The sequence below is a fragment of the Mirounga leonina genome, unplaced genomic scaffold (assembly GCF_011800145.1).
Source record: "Mirounga leonina isolate KUSES-001 unplaced genomic scaffold, KU_Mleo_1.0 Mir_180, whole genome shotgun sequence".
NCBI classification, from domain to species: Eukaryota; Metazoa; Chordata; class Mammalia; order Carnivora; family Phocidae; genus Mirounga; species Mirounga leonina.
In genome coordinates, this window is record NW_023270469.1 from 23,089,997 (window position 1) to 23,109,790 (window position 19,794).

Below are 19,794 nucleotides of genomic sequence, written 5' to 3' on the forward strand. Positions count from 1 at the left end.
GATTCTTTCTCTAAGATAACTTGAAAGAGGTATAATTACCAAGTCTGATGTTTGACTATATCTATATATCTATCTACATTTATGTATCTATTTATCAATTATCTATCTCCGTACTTATCTATATATCAATCATTTGTTTTGTTCCCCTTACTATACTAACTATGGGGGTAGTTGCTATTTTAATTATGCCACAAATATCCATATGGAAAACATCTGTAACTGAGCAGATGAATGAATTGAAAACAGACATTTATTGGGTATCTATTTATTATCTTTTTTCAGGAAGCTAAAAGTGATTTAAATCTAAGTTTTAGGGTTTATGTGAAAACTAAATGAGATAATCCCATCAAGTAAATACTTGGGCCAGAAATATAGTGGTTTCTTTATATTTGATGGTAATTATCAGTATCTAATTAAAGGAAAATTCCAATATTTGGAAATAAGAAAAGGCCAGTGACAATGAATGGGGAATACAGAAGTTAAAATGATGTGGAATTCTCTAGAAATTCGTGGGTTTTCCCCTTTATGCTTTTCCTTTGAAGGAATGTCATGAGTGAAGTTTGTATTTAATGACCATCCAGATTCCTAACTATTTTCCTGGGGAATCTGGAGAGCTACTACAGTTACCTGGACATTCTGTATGAAATAGTGTTTTGAAAATATTTCTCTGGAGAATTTAAAAACAAGAAAAGCTCAGATTCCACTGTTTCTAGACATATCCCGGTGCTCCTCGTTTCACACATTTATACTCAAACATGTACAAAATCCTGGCTGCCACATTTTTCTTTCTGCCTGGAGAACAGCTGTAAAGATATTAATTGTGCTTCAGTTATAAATGGATTGCCAAAAGGGACACAACGGGTTGTGTATCTCATCAGCATGCCCTGTCTGGTATAAATAATGAGACAGGAACTTGGTATATTGGAAATTTGTGATAAAAACGAGATGTGATATTATAAAGTCCCACCAGTTCCTTCTTTGAACACATTGATTTTTAAGGCATTCTGCAGGACAGCTAAATCAATGATTGTCTGTCACAAAATGTTGGTTAAAAGGGCTCTATTACTGGGGTCAACTACAAATTAGCCCAAAGGGTAAACATAAAGGTAGTATAAATGTTAAAAAGAAAAAAAAAGTCACAGATGTTGTAAAATAGAGTTAGAAAGGCATAGCTGTAAGAAAATGTATACCGTTATTTCTCCCATTCTACCTAAGATTCTTAACTGTGGTAAATAGGAAGAATTGAAGAGTGGAAATATAACTGAATTGAATGAGGTACTTTATCACTTCAGTTATTTTTGAAACAAAGTTGGGATTTTCTTTGACATTTCTCTAAATTCTCTGTGTTCGTCTTTCAAATCTGCTGATTTTCACCTTTACCTTTTGTGAGCACCTCACAAAGCTACTATTTCCCAGCACGATACCATGATTAAAATTTAAACAAACCTAAGGAAATACTGATATTTCCAAATGTGTTGTACAAATAAATTGATGCGTTTTGACTTGTTTCTTAAATAAAACCTGATTTTGGAAGAGGTCTTAATATAATGTGATAAAAATTGGGGGATAGAATAAAAGAATCACATAACTCTACACAGACATGTATCCTGTTTATTTCTTATGGTAAGGTCAGTATTCTGAAATCACAAAATACGCTTGAAGTTGAGCTACCTGTCATGTCATGTCATATCATTAGGGGAGGTTGCATTTCCATACCTCCAGTCTGCCTTCCACGTTTCCCTAGGAGCCAGTCTCTTCTGCACACACACTACTCCTTGAACATACCTGAATTACAGCCTGTGCAGTGATGTTTCTTTCTGCGACTCTAATCCCCTTAGGCTGTGAGCCCTCCTCAAAGACCATAGAAGACCTGTATTCATTTTTGAAATCCCAGGGCCAAGCATAGTTTGATGGTGTCCAACAATCAATAAACATCTATAGATTCAGAAGAAGGAACTAAGGAAGGGAGAATAAAGAGAGAGAAGGATACAAACAGAAAGATACAGAATAAGGTGAAAAGATGAAAAATTAATTCAGTTTCCTCCTATTTTGTTGAACTATTTAAAGGTATGGTCCACATCAGATTCAGCTTCACATCTTCAGGGCTAGAAGCATAGAAGCATAATCAATCAGTTTCTCTCTGTCTCACCCTCTCTCCCTCTTTGTTCCTCTTTCCACCATCTCAATTTGAAAAACACTCAAGGTGTTGGCAGATCCTTAATCATTTTTTTTTTGTAAACTCAATACCTAGTCTTTCGCATATTCTTTTATTTTTGCCAAGACTTTAATTAAGGCAGGTAGAGTTTTCAGTACATTTTCCCCCCAACTTTCTGCAGGCATTCATGCATCAAGATCTCACTACATTCTTCTAGTTTTTGGGTTTCCATACTACAGTCTGTTTAGTTCATGTAACCACATTTAACTTCTTCATGTACAACTGTAGAAATCTCTTTACTTTTTCTTACACATCTTTTAATATGAGCTAGGGGGAAGAAAACAGGCTATTAACTGCCATCCAGGAATTCCTGCATCCAGGAATGAGCTGATAGCACCAGAGCTACAAAGGATGGGGTTAGGAATTGACCTGGGTCGACTTGCTTTCAAGTCTGATGATTAATTTTCTCCAAAGTAAAGTAATTCTTGCCAAGGCTGGTTATTTGTAAGGATTATATGTGTGTGAATTTCTTACTTGTTATGGGCAGGTTTCAGACCCGTGGCTAAGCTTGACTATTTATGGCTGAAATTTCATTGTTGAGTTCTCTGGGTTTGAGGAAAGAAGAAAAGTGAGTTAGAATAGTATCTCTTCACTTACTGACTGTATGCTTTAATACACGTATTTAGCTTTGTTAAATGCTGTTTCCCACACTATTGAGTGTCTTGGAGACAGCAGTATCAGCATAATAGGTATATCTGGAGTAAAAATGAGTAAGGGTGCCAGAGTCCAGCTCCAGCCGGGGTGGGTCTCTCGTAGGAAAGGACGGCGTTGGCGAATGAGGAGACATGGATACAGGGTCAGGTTGCAAGCTTCTCCTCCTGACAGCCTCGGAGGAACTTTATTTATATGTTAGGATATTTTTGTTTTTCCAAATCTTAGATCATTTTCTGGATTACAGCCATAGCCTTCTTTCATTTTTCCTTTGTAATGATTAACATGACCTTTATTGATTTCTACTTATTGGCTTTCGCTAAAACTAAAAAACAGTATGCAAAGAGAAAGGTGCTAGACAGAGCGTGACCGTTTTGTTATTTTGTTCTATAGAAACTAATTCTTCGTGGGATTAGTTTCATTATGATTGCTTAGATAGACGTAACTAAGGTGAGTAGTCACTTTATCATGAAACTCCAGAAATATTCCCACAATTATAAAGATTGCCATAAATAAAATGAAAAAGAATAGCAGGAGCCAGCCCAGAAATATTCCCACAATTATAAAGATTGCCATAAGCAAAATGAAAGAGCATAGCAGGAACCAGCTGTGGAGTCTCCTGTTTTCAGGATCGTCCCCCATACTTGGACTTTGTCAAACAGCATGAGTAGCTTGGTTTGTGCCATAAGGGAAGGTAAAGGACACTGCGTAGTAAGTTTGTAGCACATAGTTGGAGATAATTAATAGTCTCACTGTCCCTGTCCCAACTGGAATTTGAAAATAGGACCAGTGATAGCTTTCTAACTCTTTTAGATGGAAACTCAGTGTGTTTATAAGAAGTAAAATTTAATTTAAAATATACTAATACCAGAATATAGATACTATATACCTCTGCCCTTTTTTAATACAGTAAAATAAATGTTGGTTTTGGATCAGGTGGAACTGGACTTGAATGTCTGCTTCTTAAATTATAACATGGACCTTGGTAATAAGAAATGGTGATATTCTGTGTCTTAGTCATGCAGAGCTGTTATAACAAATTACTGCAGACTGGGTAATAAGTAGCATTTATTTCTCACAGTTCTGGAGTCTGGGAAGTCCAGGACTGCCAGCAGATCCAGTATCTGGTGAAAACCTGCTTCCTAGTTTGCAAGTGGCTGCCTTCTTGCCATGTCTTCACATAGTGGAGAGCAGAGAGTGACAGAGAGAGAGAGAGACAGAGAGAGAGGTTGAGAGAGAGAGAGAAGCAAGTTCTTTTGTCTCTTCTAAGAACACTGATCCCACTATGAAGGGCCACCATCATGGCCTAATTACCTCCCAAAAGTCCCATTTCCTAATACTATGCCATTGGGGGTTAGGATTTCAACATATAAATTTGGGAGGAACACAAAAATGCAGTCCATAGTACCCTGTTGGTGATTTTTCTCAAGAACTTATCTATTTAATGGTAGTGGAACATCGAGCAGTGTCTCAGGTTCAAGAAATGCTTTCTTTATTCATGTTCTACAGTTGGAGTAGAATTTCCTTAAACACATTCTGGCAAGATAGGCAGAAAGTCCTTGTTTTTTGTGAATCATAGGGAAATCCAGAAAGATTTACTTTTAAGAGAGAAAGGTCTACCATACTTCCAAGCTCCATCAGCAGGGAAGGAGAGGTTAGCCTTCCTCCACCTTCTTCCATCCTGTCCCCTCACCCATCACCCCAACTCTGGCCATTGCTACTGCTCTTTACTGTCACATGATTTTGTTGATTCATGCTTGAATTGAATCTCCTAGTCCAGTTCTTTGCCAGAACTATGCTTGCCTTGCCTGGAATGTAGCTTTGGGGCTACTCATTCCCTCCACGATAAGCTAGTCTTTGATGGCTGAGTTTCAGACCTGGACTCTGACAGATTTGCCTTCATGGATGTGACTACAGCCTTCCTTGATGCAGGATTATTAAACCCAAAGAGGCTTCACTTTGTCACCCGTGGAACTTAACATTGTTGCCCTTCTTCCTAGTCCCTGGTAAAGACATTGTCCACCTTCTCACCCTCAAATAAAGTCTTCAGGCCATAATTACTTCTACAGGAAATTTTCATGAGCTCATCTAAGGGTTTGATGTCATACTAGCTTTTGTTTACAGCCACAGGAGTGGGCCATCTTTAGGAAGACAAGAACATGACTTCCCTCCTAAGAGGAAGAAAAATCCCTACTGTTTCTTTTCAAATAAGTTTAAAATATGAAAATAAAACCAAAAAATGGAAACAACAAATCATTCAAAATATCAATGGATCAACCTACTCTTAATCTTTGAATGTGTCTTCCTAAAGAAAATAATCATTCATTCAATTAGTCATTTATCTATTTGACAAATATTTATATCACTTTCTGAGATGCTGGAGAGAAAAAAACATTAGGCTATGTTCTCTGCCCTTGAAGATCTAAAATTCGGAAGCAATGTAGCAGTTACGAAGGCTGGGAACCTCCATAACTGGTTTTGAATATAAGTTTTATCCCTTTCTGTTTGAATGGCGATCATCTTAACAGATGCTCAAAGGCTTGTTGCAAAGATTAAAAGAATAAATATTTTATACCAGGCACAGTTCTTAGTGCTGTACCACTAGGATAATGTAGAGGTATGCCTATGATATGAATAAAGGATGAGGCCGCATTACAGAGGAATGGGTTAATTCTGAAGAGGAGGATTAGATGAGAAAGGTGAGAGAGTAAGATAGAATATTGTTTTCAGGAAGCTTTCAGTCTGCAAGGAAAAAATCTGTACCCACTGTAATTTAAGGAGTGGGTACAGATTTTTATTTAATTAATTTAAGGAAAGGAAAAGATGCCCCCAGAGACAGTCAAATGAAGTATTTTTTGGAGTTCAGAAGAGGAGACAATTCAGCTTAGGGACGACTAATTCGTGAACCTGGGTGTGAATGAGTTAGGCAGATGTGTTGGGGAATCATAGGAATGTACTTGTTTAAGCTTGGGGAGAAAAAAAAAATCATTGGGAAGATTTGAAATCTTTGGTGTAAAAGAATGTATAAACCCTTCTCTAATGTTCTATTTTCCTGAGATAAGCTCCAAACTTAATAACCTCCTTCATGGGTCAGGGGGGTGGGTGGAGTAGGGGTTGGGTGGTTGGGATTTCCTGATTTGCAACCCTACCTCTGAATTTTGACTCAAGGTCATCCTTGTTCGTACATAAAATCTCAGTATCCATGCCCCCTCCTCCCAGAAACCATGTTTTCTATATTTAGCTGCCCCTCCCATGTTACTCACTACCATTCTTTCCCTCACAGTACCTTATCACATCCTTTGTTATTCATCCCATCATTTTCTGGCCTCCCACTGGTCTGCCCTTCAAGAAAGCAAGAATCTTCTAACTGTAAAGTCTCTTGGGTGCCTAAAAGAAGGCCTGGCACATAGTAGAAGCTCACTAAAAAATATACTGTGATAACCAAGGGCCCAAATAGGAAATAAACCCAACTTTCCTCCATTTTAACAACAGACGTCATGGATGGTGGCACGTATAGGACGGCATATTTTGGGTTACTTAGTGAATACTTTTTAAAAAAATCTTATTGAAACCAAAGGTCTCTAATGATTGCCCAGTTAAGCCTGTTTTTGTCTAAGACTTTGCCTTCCCAGTAGCTCAATGGCTCAGTGGTGTTTCACTTGGTGAGGTATGAAATTTGATAAGAGAGTTACTCATTCTGTTGTTCAGTTAGGAAAAAAAAAAGTAACCATATGAGGTGATGGATGTCTTCATTAATTTGACGGAGGTAATCATTTCACATTGTAGACCTCTTTAAATACATTACAGTTTTCTTCGTCAGTTCTATGTCAGCAAAGGTGGAAGGGGGTGGGAAGGAAGGGATTATAGTCACAACCACATTCCTGCCATTTTTAAAAAGTCCTGGCTTTTAACTAGAAAATGAAGCTCAATCTACAAGAATAAAATGATGAACAGTCACTGGAGTGGTTATAATTTTATTCTCATGCCTCTTAAGCTCAAGTTCATCCTTCACCAAACATACATAAAGCAACATGCCATAGAGAGCAAGAGGTGCAGCTCAACACAGTGTCCCCCCACCCAGGGAATACTATTTATCCATATGGGGAGCAGAATCAGAATACGAAGTGGGTGATATTCCCATTTCTTAGATTAGGAAACCGAGTCTCATAGGTGTAAAAAAAAGACCCAAAAAACCTTGCTCTGTAGGAGTGACATGTCATTAATGTAGAGTATGATCTCAGTCTGATAATAAGAGGATGTGAACAAAACTTCTGACATTTTAAGTGTAGCATATACCTGTTTTCCACTACATCATGCCGATGACTTCTGAAAATAAATTTAACAAAGGTTTTCGGTTTCTTGCAGCATAGTGAAAACATGCTAAAATAAACTTCAAACACTCTTGGGACAGAAACTCTGACTGCTGCACATTCTTGTGCCCTCCACGTCTAACTTGGAGCTCAGCCCACAGTACCTACTATGCAAATAGCCTTTGTGTGAGTGAATGAATGAGTTCATATAATAAAATACAGCGAAGGAAGCTTCCACCTACCGCAGTCCTGACACATTGTAGAAGGCACCCGCAAAGCCACTGGTAGCTTAATTTTGCAAGGTCAGGATGGAAATAGCTGCCGGTCTAAAGCATAAATGATGCTAGTTTACTTCTTAGGTATTTATAGGATTTCATTCCATAGGTAGTGGATTAGCGAAGGCTTGATCGCTGGGAATAGGCAGCCTAAGAAAGAAAATATACTTTTTTTGGTCCCTTTGCATTATAAGAGTCATTCTGATTCTGAAAGCGTTTATTTATGAACACAGAACTGTAAAACGGACAGCTTATTAGTTTTCACAACCAGGCTTCCAATCGTCCTCATTATCTGTTCGCAAAAGCAGTGGGTAGGCCACCATCCTGGCGCTGTTTGTGAGAAATGCAGAAGGTACTTTTCTCCTGTGCATAGTAAACATGGCTGAGATTTTACAGTTACACATTTTCATACAATATTTTTCACTTCTCTCACCCGATGCACATTACAGATGTTCACTGGAATGATGCATGGGTGAATAGAAGACATCTGTGAGCTCAAACGTATTTTCTGAAGTGTTTAATTGTTCCAGAAAGTTTTGGGCTCATTTTATAAACACAATGTTAAGTGTGTATGGATGTTTATTAAGTTACAAAACTGTTTATACCTCTAAATGCTCCAGAATAAAATATGGGAATGGAATTTTATTTCCGCAGTTTATGTCCCAAATCATAGAGCCAGAGAAATGACAGGATGCATTTCGGTGCTGTCCATCCGCCTGACTGCAGTTAAGAATCTGTCCCTGTTCCCATAATAAATTCAATTTGGAGCATGTAGAATTTTTGGCAGCAACATTTTACTACAAGCTGAGAGTTGGCACATGAGAAGAACACCCAGTGAGCAATGGTTAGGTCTTTGCAAAAGATGATGGAGGGGAAGTGATTGTTTAGGATTTCATTGTGTGGTATATGTCTTAAAGACTGGTTTCTGAAATGAAATGGCAAACCCATGCTGCCTTTGCCTCCTGTTTAGTTGGCTTTCAGAAACTGCACGATTGATCACCAACAAAAGAGAAGGGTTTCATCAAGTTCTTAGAAGGAAGTAAAATCCTGTCTTCCTGCTTACAGATGGTATATCTCACTGTTTCCCTCAGAGCTTGGTTGAGAAAGATTTCTACATGTATAGGGTTAAAAAACACAAGCCATACATTTTCCTGATCCATGTTTAATCCTCCTCATCCTCCAAAGATCCCCTAAGGCATCCCTTGGAGGTTTGGCTATTTGGCATGTGTCTTCTATAGTTAAATAGCAAAACTGAACAAAGAAAATACCAGTAGGATTTAGGCCCTCATTGTACTGGGAGGATTTGCTTGCGGCCCTGCAGGAGAAAGTAATGTCTATGGTGTCAGTTGGAGAGATGTAAAGAAAACTGCATTGGCTGCCTGCAGTTATCCTCAGCTTTTCCGTAAGCATATCAGGTCTGTGTTCTGTTGTTACCCGGGTGGGGGTTGGGGGACAAACAAACAAACAAACAAAAAACCTCTAGAAGTTGCATGCCAGTCATGTACAGAGGTATTCCAGAGCATGTTTCCATAAAAGTAAAAAATAATGGATTAGGCGTGACACATTTAAAACATTCAGGGCCAGATGCCTCAGCTTCTAGTAAGCGATAATTTAAACGTCAACAACTTACGCAGGCCTTAAGAAGTTGTTGCTTTGCTCTTCGACAACAACCAAAAAAGGTTGTCATGGCAACACTTGTGCCCCTACTACCTCTTGCATTGCCTAGGACTTGGGGGGATGAGCAAGGAGGATGAGAGGAGATGGGCTGAGGGTTTAGTTTTATTAAAATAACGAATGCCTGCTGCATCATTGCTGTGAGACGTTAGGCCTGTGATCTTTGGAATGTGTGAATGTTTAAGTAAGACATCTGCGGATGATAATGCCAGACACTGTCCACGGATGGTACAGACTGAACTTGGATCAGGGTAGCCAGAAGGTCAAATCAAAAGTTTGAAGGTGGTAGCAGGAGGCCAAGAACGTACGCCTTTCTGAATTTCGGGTATTGCAAAGGTTCTGCTGCTTTATTTTCCTACCTGCTAACAGAATGCTTATTCTCAGAAAACGTATTGCAAATGACTCTTTGCAAATGGGGTTTGTGTTCTTCTCATCATAAGAGTTTTAGCTTTTCCAGTGTACACATTTTCACACTGCACCAAACCTTTGTTTTCCTGCTCAGGGTGTCAGCACCAGCATTTTTCTTTCTGAATAATGTGCAGAATTGGTGTGCTGACTTGCTCATAAAAAAGTATAGTCTAGCTAACAGAGCTGCACTACCCAAACCCAACATCTTATTTTCCCGAAGGCCTTTCATCTTAGTTTGTCAGCAAACTGGAACCTCTAACCTGACAGTGTAAAATATTTGATGGTTAATTTTGCTTGTAGTGTTTGCTGTCATTACAGGGGGAAGATGTGTGTGCCCTGCTGCTAATGGGCGGGAACCTTCAGGTGTGGTAGGAGGCAAATGATACCGCGAGCCCTCTGTTAATTAAAATCCAAGTGCAGGGGCGCCTGGGTGGCTCAGATGGTTGGGCGTCTGCCTTCGGCTCAGGTCATGATCCCAGGGTCCTGGGATCGAGCCCCGCATCGGGCTCCCTGCTCTGCGGGGAGCCTGTTTCTCCCTCTGCTTCTCTCTCTCTCTCTCTCTGTCTCTCACGAATAAATAAATAAAATCTTAAAAAAAAAAAAAAATCCAAGTGCACATTGGCAAATCTCACTTTTTTTTTTTTTTAAGATTTTATTTATTTATTTGAGAGAGAGAGGAAAGCATGAGGTGCGGAGGGTCAGAGGGAGAAGCAGACTCCCTGCCGAGCAGGGAGCCCGATGCGGGACTTGATCCCGGGACTCCAGGATCATGACCTGAGCTGAAGGCAGTCGCTTAACCAACTGAGCCACCCAGGCGCCCGGCAAATCTCACTTTAACCAAGAAACTAAACGCAGAAAGATGGGCTTATTAAAAGCAGAATTCACCTTGGAATTGACATATTCATACTTGAATTGATACTAGCAGGATGCATTGTGGTGACAGGAATCATTTTTGTTGACAACAGCTATATTATTATAATTAGGATCAGCATCAAGTCGGATCATAATAGGGGCTTTCTTGGAGAAATGGCACAGTGTCAAACTTATAGTCACCAGCTAAATGAGTCTCTTGTATCCTCGACAAAGGGACAAAAACAGTTCCAAATGAAAACACAAACAGAGAATCCTGCTGTTATATTTGCTGGGTATTACGCAGGGTCCTATTTATCACACACCAACACGTGCTGCTTTGAAGAAACATTATCCTGCAAGGTTTACACTTTTCAATTTGCCTCTGTGGTCTGCGTTCTGCATGCATTTCCATGGAGAAGCCTACACCGCAGTTTGACTAGAAGTCTTTTCTGCTGCAAGATGATTAACCTCAAAGCATCCATTTTTCCCCCTCTGGGTAATCACTTGACAAATGCATCCACAAAACCTCTACACACATCTATTCCAGTTTACAGGTGCATCAACAGTCTTGAATCACTATTAGGAGAAATATTACCCTTGACGGGAAGTAGTGCTGCCTTTTCATTTCCAGATGTCTAAAGTTGAAGGATGCGGATTTCCCGGGAAGCCAGGCATCATCAGGCAGAAATATCATGGATGAGGATGTGGGTAAAAGCTTGCCTTAGCCATGTTGCATCGCCCGGCAGAGTAGTTCATCTTGGTAAGAGTGTGGGATTTGCATGGTCTGAGAGATACAGCATTCATCTGAATGCCACCTATTCAAATAACATCGAGAAACTTGTGCTGATGACGGGCCCAGTGCCTGGCCTTGTGCTTGCTACATCAAAACCCATTTTATTTTTGAGCCCACAGCAATTTTATACCACAGATGAAACTGACACGAGATGATCTAAATGGTTTGAGAAAGTGAGGTGTTGTGTGTGTGTATTTTCTAAGTTATTTTCTTATTAAGGACATGAACATACTGTTACATTTGGGAATGTCTTTTTGTGTTTTCCCCTCAAATTTAAGGAAATCCACTGCTATGAAAATAATTAGGCAAAGCTACACCTATAAACTACGACATCTACCACCACTTAAAATGATAAAAGACTAGTCTGTTGCTCAGTCTCTCACGTACACACACGTAATGTACATATAATAACAGTGAGAGTAAGCTCTCAGAAATAGCAAAGTCAATGACTCTTCATTACTTTTTCCCTAACTTACTATATTTTAATGATCTCAACAAGCCTAGGAAGTAACAGTTACTGTCACTTTCCTCTTTATGGATTAGGAAACCAAAGCTTAGACAAGTATTGTTACTTTGGACAAGGGCACAGGATTCATAGAAGTTGAAGATGGATATAAGTGTCCCTGGGTTGCCTGGGTGTCTCAGTCGGTGGAGTGTCTAACTCTTGATTTCGGCCCAGGTCGTGATCAGGGTCATGGGTGGGATCGAGCCCCACGTTGGGCTCTGCACTCAGTGTGGTGTCTGCTTGTCCCTCTCCCTCTCCTGCCCGCCCTCCCCAATAAAAAAATAATAAATAAATAAAATATTAAGAAAAATAATACAAGTATCCTGGTTCAAGATAATATGACGCCAAACATACCTTCTTAGTCACTCATCTCTACTTAATATCATGTCATTTGATTCTTACACAGAACTTTGAGGTGTGCAAAATAAATAATGATCATCTTTGCATGTGTAAAAAAAAACCCTGAATCACAGAGCATGGAAATGATGGAAATGTGGCCCATTACTCCTGTCTCAGTGTTTGGTAATGTGATAGGACAATTAGATAACATCAAGTTATGGTAATCAATGACATTAGGATCATCATCAGTCTGATCATAGTAAACTTCCCAGGAAATAACCCCAACTTCCATTTAAGGAGAAATAATCTCCATGGGCATTTATGCAGTTTGAATAGTTTTAAAAAATGCTTCATATATAAACAAATCTGAAGAATTCTTCAAAGTAATCACAATAGAAATTAATGTTTCTGTGGAGAAGAGTGAAGTTAAATTTTAACAATGTCTGGTACCCACTACGGTCATTCTGAACTACGGTTTTACCTAAGAGTTTCCTGAGAAGAGTTTTAAAAATACTCCATCAGCATCCCCGTATTGCCACACCATAGATTTGAAAGGTACCCCAAAGATTTGACTATTTTTTTTAAAGATTTTATTTATTTATTTGACAGAAAGAGACACAGCGAGAGAGGGAACACAAGCAGGGGGAGTAGGAGAGGGAGAAGCAGGCTTTCCGCCAAGCAGGGAGCCCGATGTGGGGGCTCAATCCCAGGACCCTGGGATCATGACCTGAACTGAAGGCAGACGCTTAATGATTGAGCCACCCAGGCGCCCCAGTTTGACTATTTTTCAAGCTAGATTCTAAAATGTAGGCAGAGTTGGTACTCATAGGCTTAGCATGTGGTCATTTGTGTGCTAAACCTCTACATATATTATTTGGTTTAACCTTCACAATAATTCTGATATGTACTGTAGATTTGAAGTTTGAGGCTAAGGCAGGTTAAATGATTGGCCCAAACAGATGGGTAATTGTTTCAGTGTAGGTTGGAAGTATTCCATCTGCAAAACCGTGATCCACATATCACTCTGCCTAAATGCACCCATGGCACACATATATGCAGTGATTCTGTCATTGTTCAGAAATCTGTTGATTTATTTATTCTCTGTGAAGGTGTTTCTCAATTTAAGAGTCACCCACTAGCAGGTAACTTTAGTGATGACAGGAATCTCTAACTATTTGTTCACCTCTTTGTTTCCAGTGCCTAGGCAGTGACTAGAATGGAGTACTCACCCTCATTAGCTTAATATCATACTTGACTTTATTTTTCTGATAATGTGTTATCTCATAATGGGGGAAAGACATTTCTCCTAAAAAAAGGTTAAACACACAAGGCAACTCAATAAAGCAAAACAGTTGTTTCATGGTCTTCTGCATGGAGGAGTTCACTCTTTCTTATCAGTCTCTGAATTATGAGCTCTCAGTAACTCCTGAGTCTTTTTCTTGCTATTAATTCTTTTTTTTCTTTAACTTTTTCGGAACTAATTGTAGACTTAGAGAAAAGTTGCAAAAAGAATTCCATATACCCCTCACCCAGTTTACTGTCATTTTAACATCTTATGGAAACTTAGTACAAGGATGAAAACAAGAAAATGAGCGTTGAGATCCTTATTTATTGTTAATTTTTTTTATCACCCCCTAACTGGACCTCTGCTATAACCTCGTAACAGTCTGATCTCCTAACATTCAACGTCTCTGCCTCCAATTAAATCTGGGGGCAATGATAGAGGAGAAGCCCATAGCATGCTGGGTTTGGTCTCTAACTGAAAAATTGTCTCTGTTTCCTACAGGATAAGCCAGCACTCCCCATCTTGGGATTCAAATGACCCCTGCATTTCGTGCTCCAGCTTACATCTCCAAAGTTAGCTTGATGATTGATTTTTCCAGTCATTATTTCCTCTTAAAATTTATTTCCCTTTTTTCCTCTTACCTGGAAGGTTTTCCTCCAATTCTTCTCCATCCCACATGATATTCAAATAACTCCAAATATTGTACTCTCCTGTGTGCATCTCTACCAGCTAGTTGATGAGCTATTTGTGAGAGTGAGTCTTATTATTTTTTTCTTTGACATTGTTCCTAGTGTCTGGTGGAATGTGGAATGTATTATACAACCAACATTAGGTGCTTTTTCTTCCTTCTAACTGTAGATTTTGTAGAATCTCTGAATCATCCTTCTGAGTAGAAATTACCAATTTTACAGGACTATCAACTGCTCAACAAACATTATTACTACATTTTCCTATACAGTGACCATAATTCAAACCCTTGAAAGTATTTTGATTGGCACAATCTTGCAAAAGCTCTATCCTATTTCAGTAAAAAGGGAGGTCTGCTGCTCAGACCCCCCACCTCCATGCCCTTCAGGTTGAAAACACTCTTCCCCCATGCTGCTTGAGAGTGCTGATTGTTGGCTTCTCAGGGCTGATGATCATCCAGCTGAGGAGAGCTGCCTGGTTGAAGGCCAAGGCTCCATTCTCAGAGGGGTTCCTACATCCAATAACTGGTCAGTATTGGATCTAAAGGTCTGGCCCCATTTCCTCAGTGACCATCCCAGTGGTAGATTGTCCAGTGGAGTCTGTGAATGCATCACACCCCACAGTTCCTTCTGCCCAGTATTGACCTGTTCACTCCCCTACAGATATCAGTTGAAGAGAGCTCCCCAATAAAAATTCTGCAAAAAATCTATCTCAGCGTCTACTTGCTAGGGAACTCCATCTCTGACACTTACATTTCTCATTGAATCATTAGATTATTCATGTGCCCATTCATTCAGTTGTCAGTATGTTTGATAATTATTATGTGTCTGACACTGGATGAAGGACACTGACTCTGCCCTCACAGACGTTGAAGCCTGTTACCACACCAGACATCTCCAATTTCTCCCAGTTTCAGCAGTTCCCAGAATGTCACAGAGTCTCTCAGACTACTTTGCCTTTACTTATGCTTGATTTACTGCTTGGAATTCCTTCCCTGTCCTTCTCCTGGTTAAACTCTCCCTGTCTTTAATAATGTAACTCAAATGCAGTGTCTCTCAGGAAGCGGTCCCTGACCCCCCCCTCTGGAGTAAGTGAGAGATCCAAACGTGGTGCTGTTGCATTCAGCTGAATTTCTATATGAATGTGTGTCTGTCCCCTCCTCTAACCTTCCACCACCCAACTGTACACCTCCTAAATGTAGATTTTATCTTAGTATATATACTTCACATCAGGCAAGCTATTTGTGCTCAATTGCTGAACGAATGAGTGAATAGCAAATAGAAAATGAAACTGAAAAAAAAAAAAAAGGTTTGATTCTGTTATCCATAAGGTCTAATTACCTAAACATACTGATTAATTGGTGGTTCCAATCTAATTTTATATTCTGAGGAATTAGATGAAATGGATAAAATACTCCTCTGATATTTTTGTGCAGCTTTTTTTTTCAGGTATATTCAGTTGTACTGCGGCAAAACTTAAATGCTACATATTATATCATATTATTAACCTAGTGTTTCATGTTTCTTTGATATGTTTCCTTTTCATATTCTCCAAGCCCATGTGAATCTGAGATAGGTATCTTTAAAATGAAAACTACAAAGGATTCTTAAGTAATATAGATTCTAAAAGGGTTATCTTTATATAGTACTCCAACCTAGCAGTACTCTTCTTTTAAAAGACTTGGATATTTTTCAAGTTATGACAGAGTAGTTTATCTCCATATTTTTGAAGAGATTTCTTTTTTCTTTATTCCCACACATGGATTTGTATGATATGCTTGGCAAAATTTAGCTCTTGGCAAAGAATACTATATTAATTATTATCTTTTTCTCTCCCTCTTTTTCTTTTTTCTTTTTTTCTTTTTCTTTTTTTTTTTAGGTACGTCTGTTACTAATGTAACAGCTACTGATGCTGATGACCCAGTTTATGGAAACAGTGCAAAGTTGGTTTATAGTATCTTGGAAGGGCAGCCTTATTTTTCCATTGAGCCTGAGACAGGTTTGTGGCCTAAATTTTGAATTCTTTTTACCATGTTATTGCTTCAGGGAAACACTTTTCTTGGGATTTGGATTATGAAATGTTATGGTTAAGTACTTCACTGCATGTATCTATAATATTTGAATGTGTTATTTCTGTGCAGTGTATGGCACATGGCAAGCCCAACAATCATTTTGATACTGATTAAAACAAATTGCAGACCCTTTGTCGAATATCACCTGTTTAACAGATGGCCTGGTACAATTTTTCATCCTGGGGGGAAAAATGTGCTTATACATCAGGCACGCTGAAATACCAGATTTAAGAATACAGTTGGTCACTTATTGGATGTGTGATGCTTGGCAAGTAACATTTATAAATCCTTTTAAGTTTCAACTCCCCTATCTATAAACTGGGTATGGAATCTACTTACTAGTGTTATGATGAAGATCAATCAAGTAATGAACATCAGCCATATAGTGCATGACATGTGGTAATTATTCAGTGGATGGATATCGCTAGATTTGCTGTTAGATTCCTTATTTATAAATCAGGATCCTGATGTTTACCCACTAGAGTTCTTTTTTTTTTTTTTTTAAGATTTTATTTATTTATTTGAGAGAGAGAGAATGAGATAGAGCATGAGATGGGAGAGGGTCAGAGGGAGAAGCAGGCTCCCTGCCGAGCAGGGAGCCCGATGCGGGACTCGATCCCGGGACTCCAGGATCATGACCTGAGCCGAAGGCAGTCGCTTAACCAACTGAGCCACCCAGGCGCCCCCCACTAGAGTTCTTTATGAAGGTAGTAGTAATAGTAGTAGTAGTATTGTCAATATTAAAGCCAGCCAACATCCTGAATCTCGTGGTACAGACTTTAGAAATCATTAAGTTATTTTTATAAAATAAAACTTTTTTTTTTTTTACTGATTAGGAAAATAATTTCATAAAATTATAGTTTTTGCAACTGAAGATATGTCTTCCTATTGTTTAATTTTAACAACGTATTAAGAGAGTAAGGCCAAAAAAAAAAAAAAAAAAAAGAGCAAGGCCACTTTGTCAGACATTTCATAATTCTGTGGGATTTTTGGTAGCGCATATAAAAAATATGACAGAGGGGCGCCTGGGTGGCTCAGTGGGTTAAGCGACTGCCTTCGGCTCAGGTCATGATCCTGGAGTCCCGGGATCGAGTCCCGCATCGGGCTCCCTGCTCGGCGGGGAGTCTGCTTCTCCCTCTGACCCTCCTCCCTCTCATGTGCTCTCTCTCATTCTCTCTCAAATAAATAAATAAAATCTTTAAAAAAAAAAATATGACAGATAACATTATCTTTTGTGTGCGTTTTTATTTTGTATCTGTGGTTTGGTCTGCGAATTTCCAAATTGAAAAATTCAGTATACGGCTTCGTACACATACAATATAATTTCTTCAGTTCATGAGTTTTCAGTATTATCGAGATAAATTTCCATGTCTTACCATTAAGTCAATTATTAATTAAATTAAAAATTTAAAGCATCTCTTTGCTTTTTTTTTTTTAATTCAAACAGCAAAATCCTCATGCATTTAAAAGTGAGAAAAAGTACATTTATATATAAATAGGTCATGGCTTAAAATTGAATTTAGATTTAGGAACAGGAAAGAACTCTTCTAAAACACATTAATTAGGGGCATAATTACATATTCTTCCTTGGTGAAGAAGGAAGTCTCTCATAAACTTCATCTCATTTGGGCTCCTTGATGACCCTAGGGGAAGTGGTAGAGAAGGTAGTGAGCTGAAAGAGAGAGAGAGAGAGAGGTCTGGAGATGTCCTTTCAGCCAAACTCACAGTGACAGAGTTGGGAACAGAACTGGGACTCATACCCTGGTCCTTAATTTCAAAGCCATCTTTGAACTTCACTTTCCCTAGGTAATAACTATGGTATAGGGGCTTCTGTAAAACAGACATTGTTGATTGCTTAAGTGGAGTTAAATCATTTTCTCCTTTGCTCTTTGCCTATTTGTTCACTTGGATCTTTTTGTTCACCAAGCCCAGTGTAATCCAGCAAAAATTAATTCAGCATTCACTGTGTGCCAGGCATTGAATTAAATAAAAGGAGAAAAATTCACAAAGGCTAATGTCAGCCTGCAAGTATCCCACAACCCATTTTGGAAGACAGATTTTTGCTTTCAATATAAACACAAGGAAGCATGGTGATACCATTTAAATAATTTATATATCAAAAATAAATTGCTATGAGGTATAGATAATAAAATCCCCCTACTAAGTCAGAGGATTTGGGTACTTTTAAGTCTCATTGACATATATCGCCCTTTACTTAATCAAATGTCAGCAACATAATATTTGCATTTTTACCCAGCATAATGAGTGTCTGTCTCAACATACATTTATTTTAGCTTTATCATTCTAATTTGAAAGATACAAAATTATCAGGTTTATATTTTAGAAAGTGTATTCTGATTCTATTGTGGGAAATGTAATGGGGAGAAATGATACTTGAAGAATGTATATAATGATTGTTTAATAAATATTGGTAGAGTCAAGTTGTGATTTTTAAAGCAGACACAATGCTGAAGGAAATAGAGGCTAAATTCAATAATCAATAATCAGCCTAAGTTATTTTCTTGCAACATAAATATGTACAAGTGAAATATAAATATTTTTGTATAAATGCCTCCATAATTACACTTGAGTGTGTTCAAATGGAAACAGAGTGTAAATTGTTCCTAAAGAATCTAAACTTGACGCTATCTGTGAGGCCTTTTCTCTCTTTAAAAAAAATTTTTTTTGAGACTGGTATGAATGTGTGTGTGTGTGTGTGTGTGTGTTTGTGAGTGTTTGTGGTAGAGAAGGGCGTAAGTGTTACACAGAAACAGATTAAGAACACTTTAAAAATTTTTTATATTAGAAAAATATAGAAAAAAAATGCAAAGACCAGGGAGCATTTGGGTTTTTTGTTTTGTAAGCAAATGGAAAGTGAATACACTTTCTGGTGACCAAAAGACGTGTATCAGTTACTGTGTCCTCTGGAAGACACTGAGACAGGAGAAGAAGTGGCTTAGCGGGTAGGGACTATAAAAGGTAGAAGAAGCACTGTCTTAGTTCTGGCTGCTATAACAAAATACCTTAAACTGGGTGGCTTATAAGAAACAGAAATTTGTTTCTCACAGCTCTTGTGGCTAGAAGTCTGAGCTCAGGGTGCCTGCATGGTAGAATTCCAGTGAGTGCTGCCTTCTGGATTGCAGAGGGCTGGCTTTTTATATCCGTGTGGAAAGAGAGTGAGCTAGCTGGCTTCTTTGAATATGAGCATTAATACTATTTTTGAGGGCTTTACTCTCATGATCACATTGCCTATTAAAGCCACTGCCCCCAACTACCATCACATTGGGGATTACATTCAACCTATGAATTTTGGGAGGGACATAAACAACCAGTCCCTAAGAGGCATGCAACAGGATCAGGCGGGGAAATCCATCATACTGTGATGCAGATCTGATAGCCATGCAAGTTAGGAGGGGAGGAAGCTAGATAAGGCAATGCATATTTGACAGCATCTAGGCCAAACCCATGGGAATGCCTGGAGCAAAGATTTCTCTTAAAAGATGTCCCATTTTTTATGTACATGGCCGGGCTTTAATACAGTCTTGCAGTGCTCGCTCATCGGCTCCAGTGTGCCTGGGAGGAGTAGCCCTCAGCTTGAATACTAAAAATAATCCCAGGGATCCCTGGGTGGCTGAGTCGGTTAAGTGTCTGCCTTTGGCTCAGGTCATGATCCCAGTAACCTGTGATGGAGTCCCGTGGCGGGCTCCTTGCTCAGCAGGGAGCCTACTT

General features: G+C 38.8%; 1 protein-coding gene across 1 annotated transcript in view; it reads left to right on the top strand.

Moving 5' to 3' along the window:
• Positions 1-19,794, top strand: part of CDH8 (cadherin 8) — a 342,701-nt gene that overhangs the window by 132,231 nt on the left and 190,676 nt on the right. Inside the window, exon 3 of the mRNA XM_035025064.1 lies at positions 15,873-15,992. Coding sequence (XP_034880955.1) covers positions 15,873-15,992 — 120 coding nt within the window. The remainder of the gene's footprint in view (positions 1-15,872; positions 15,993-19,794) is intronic.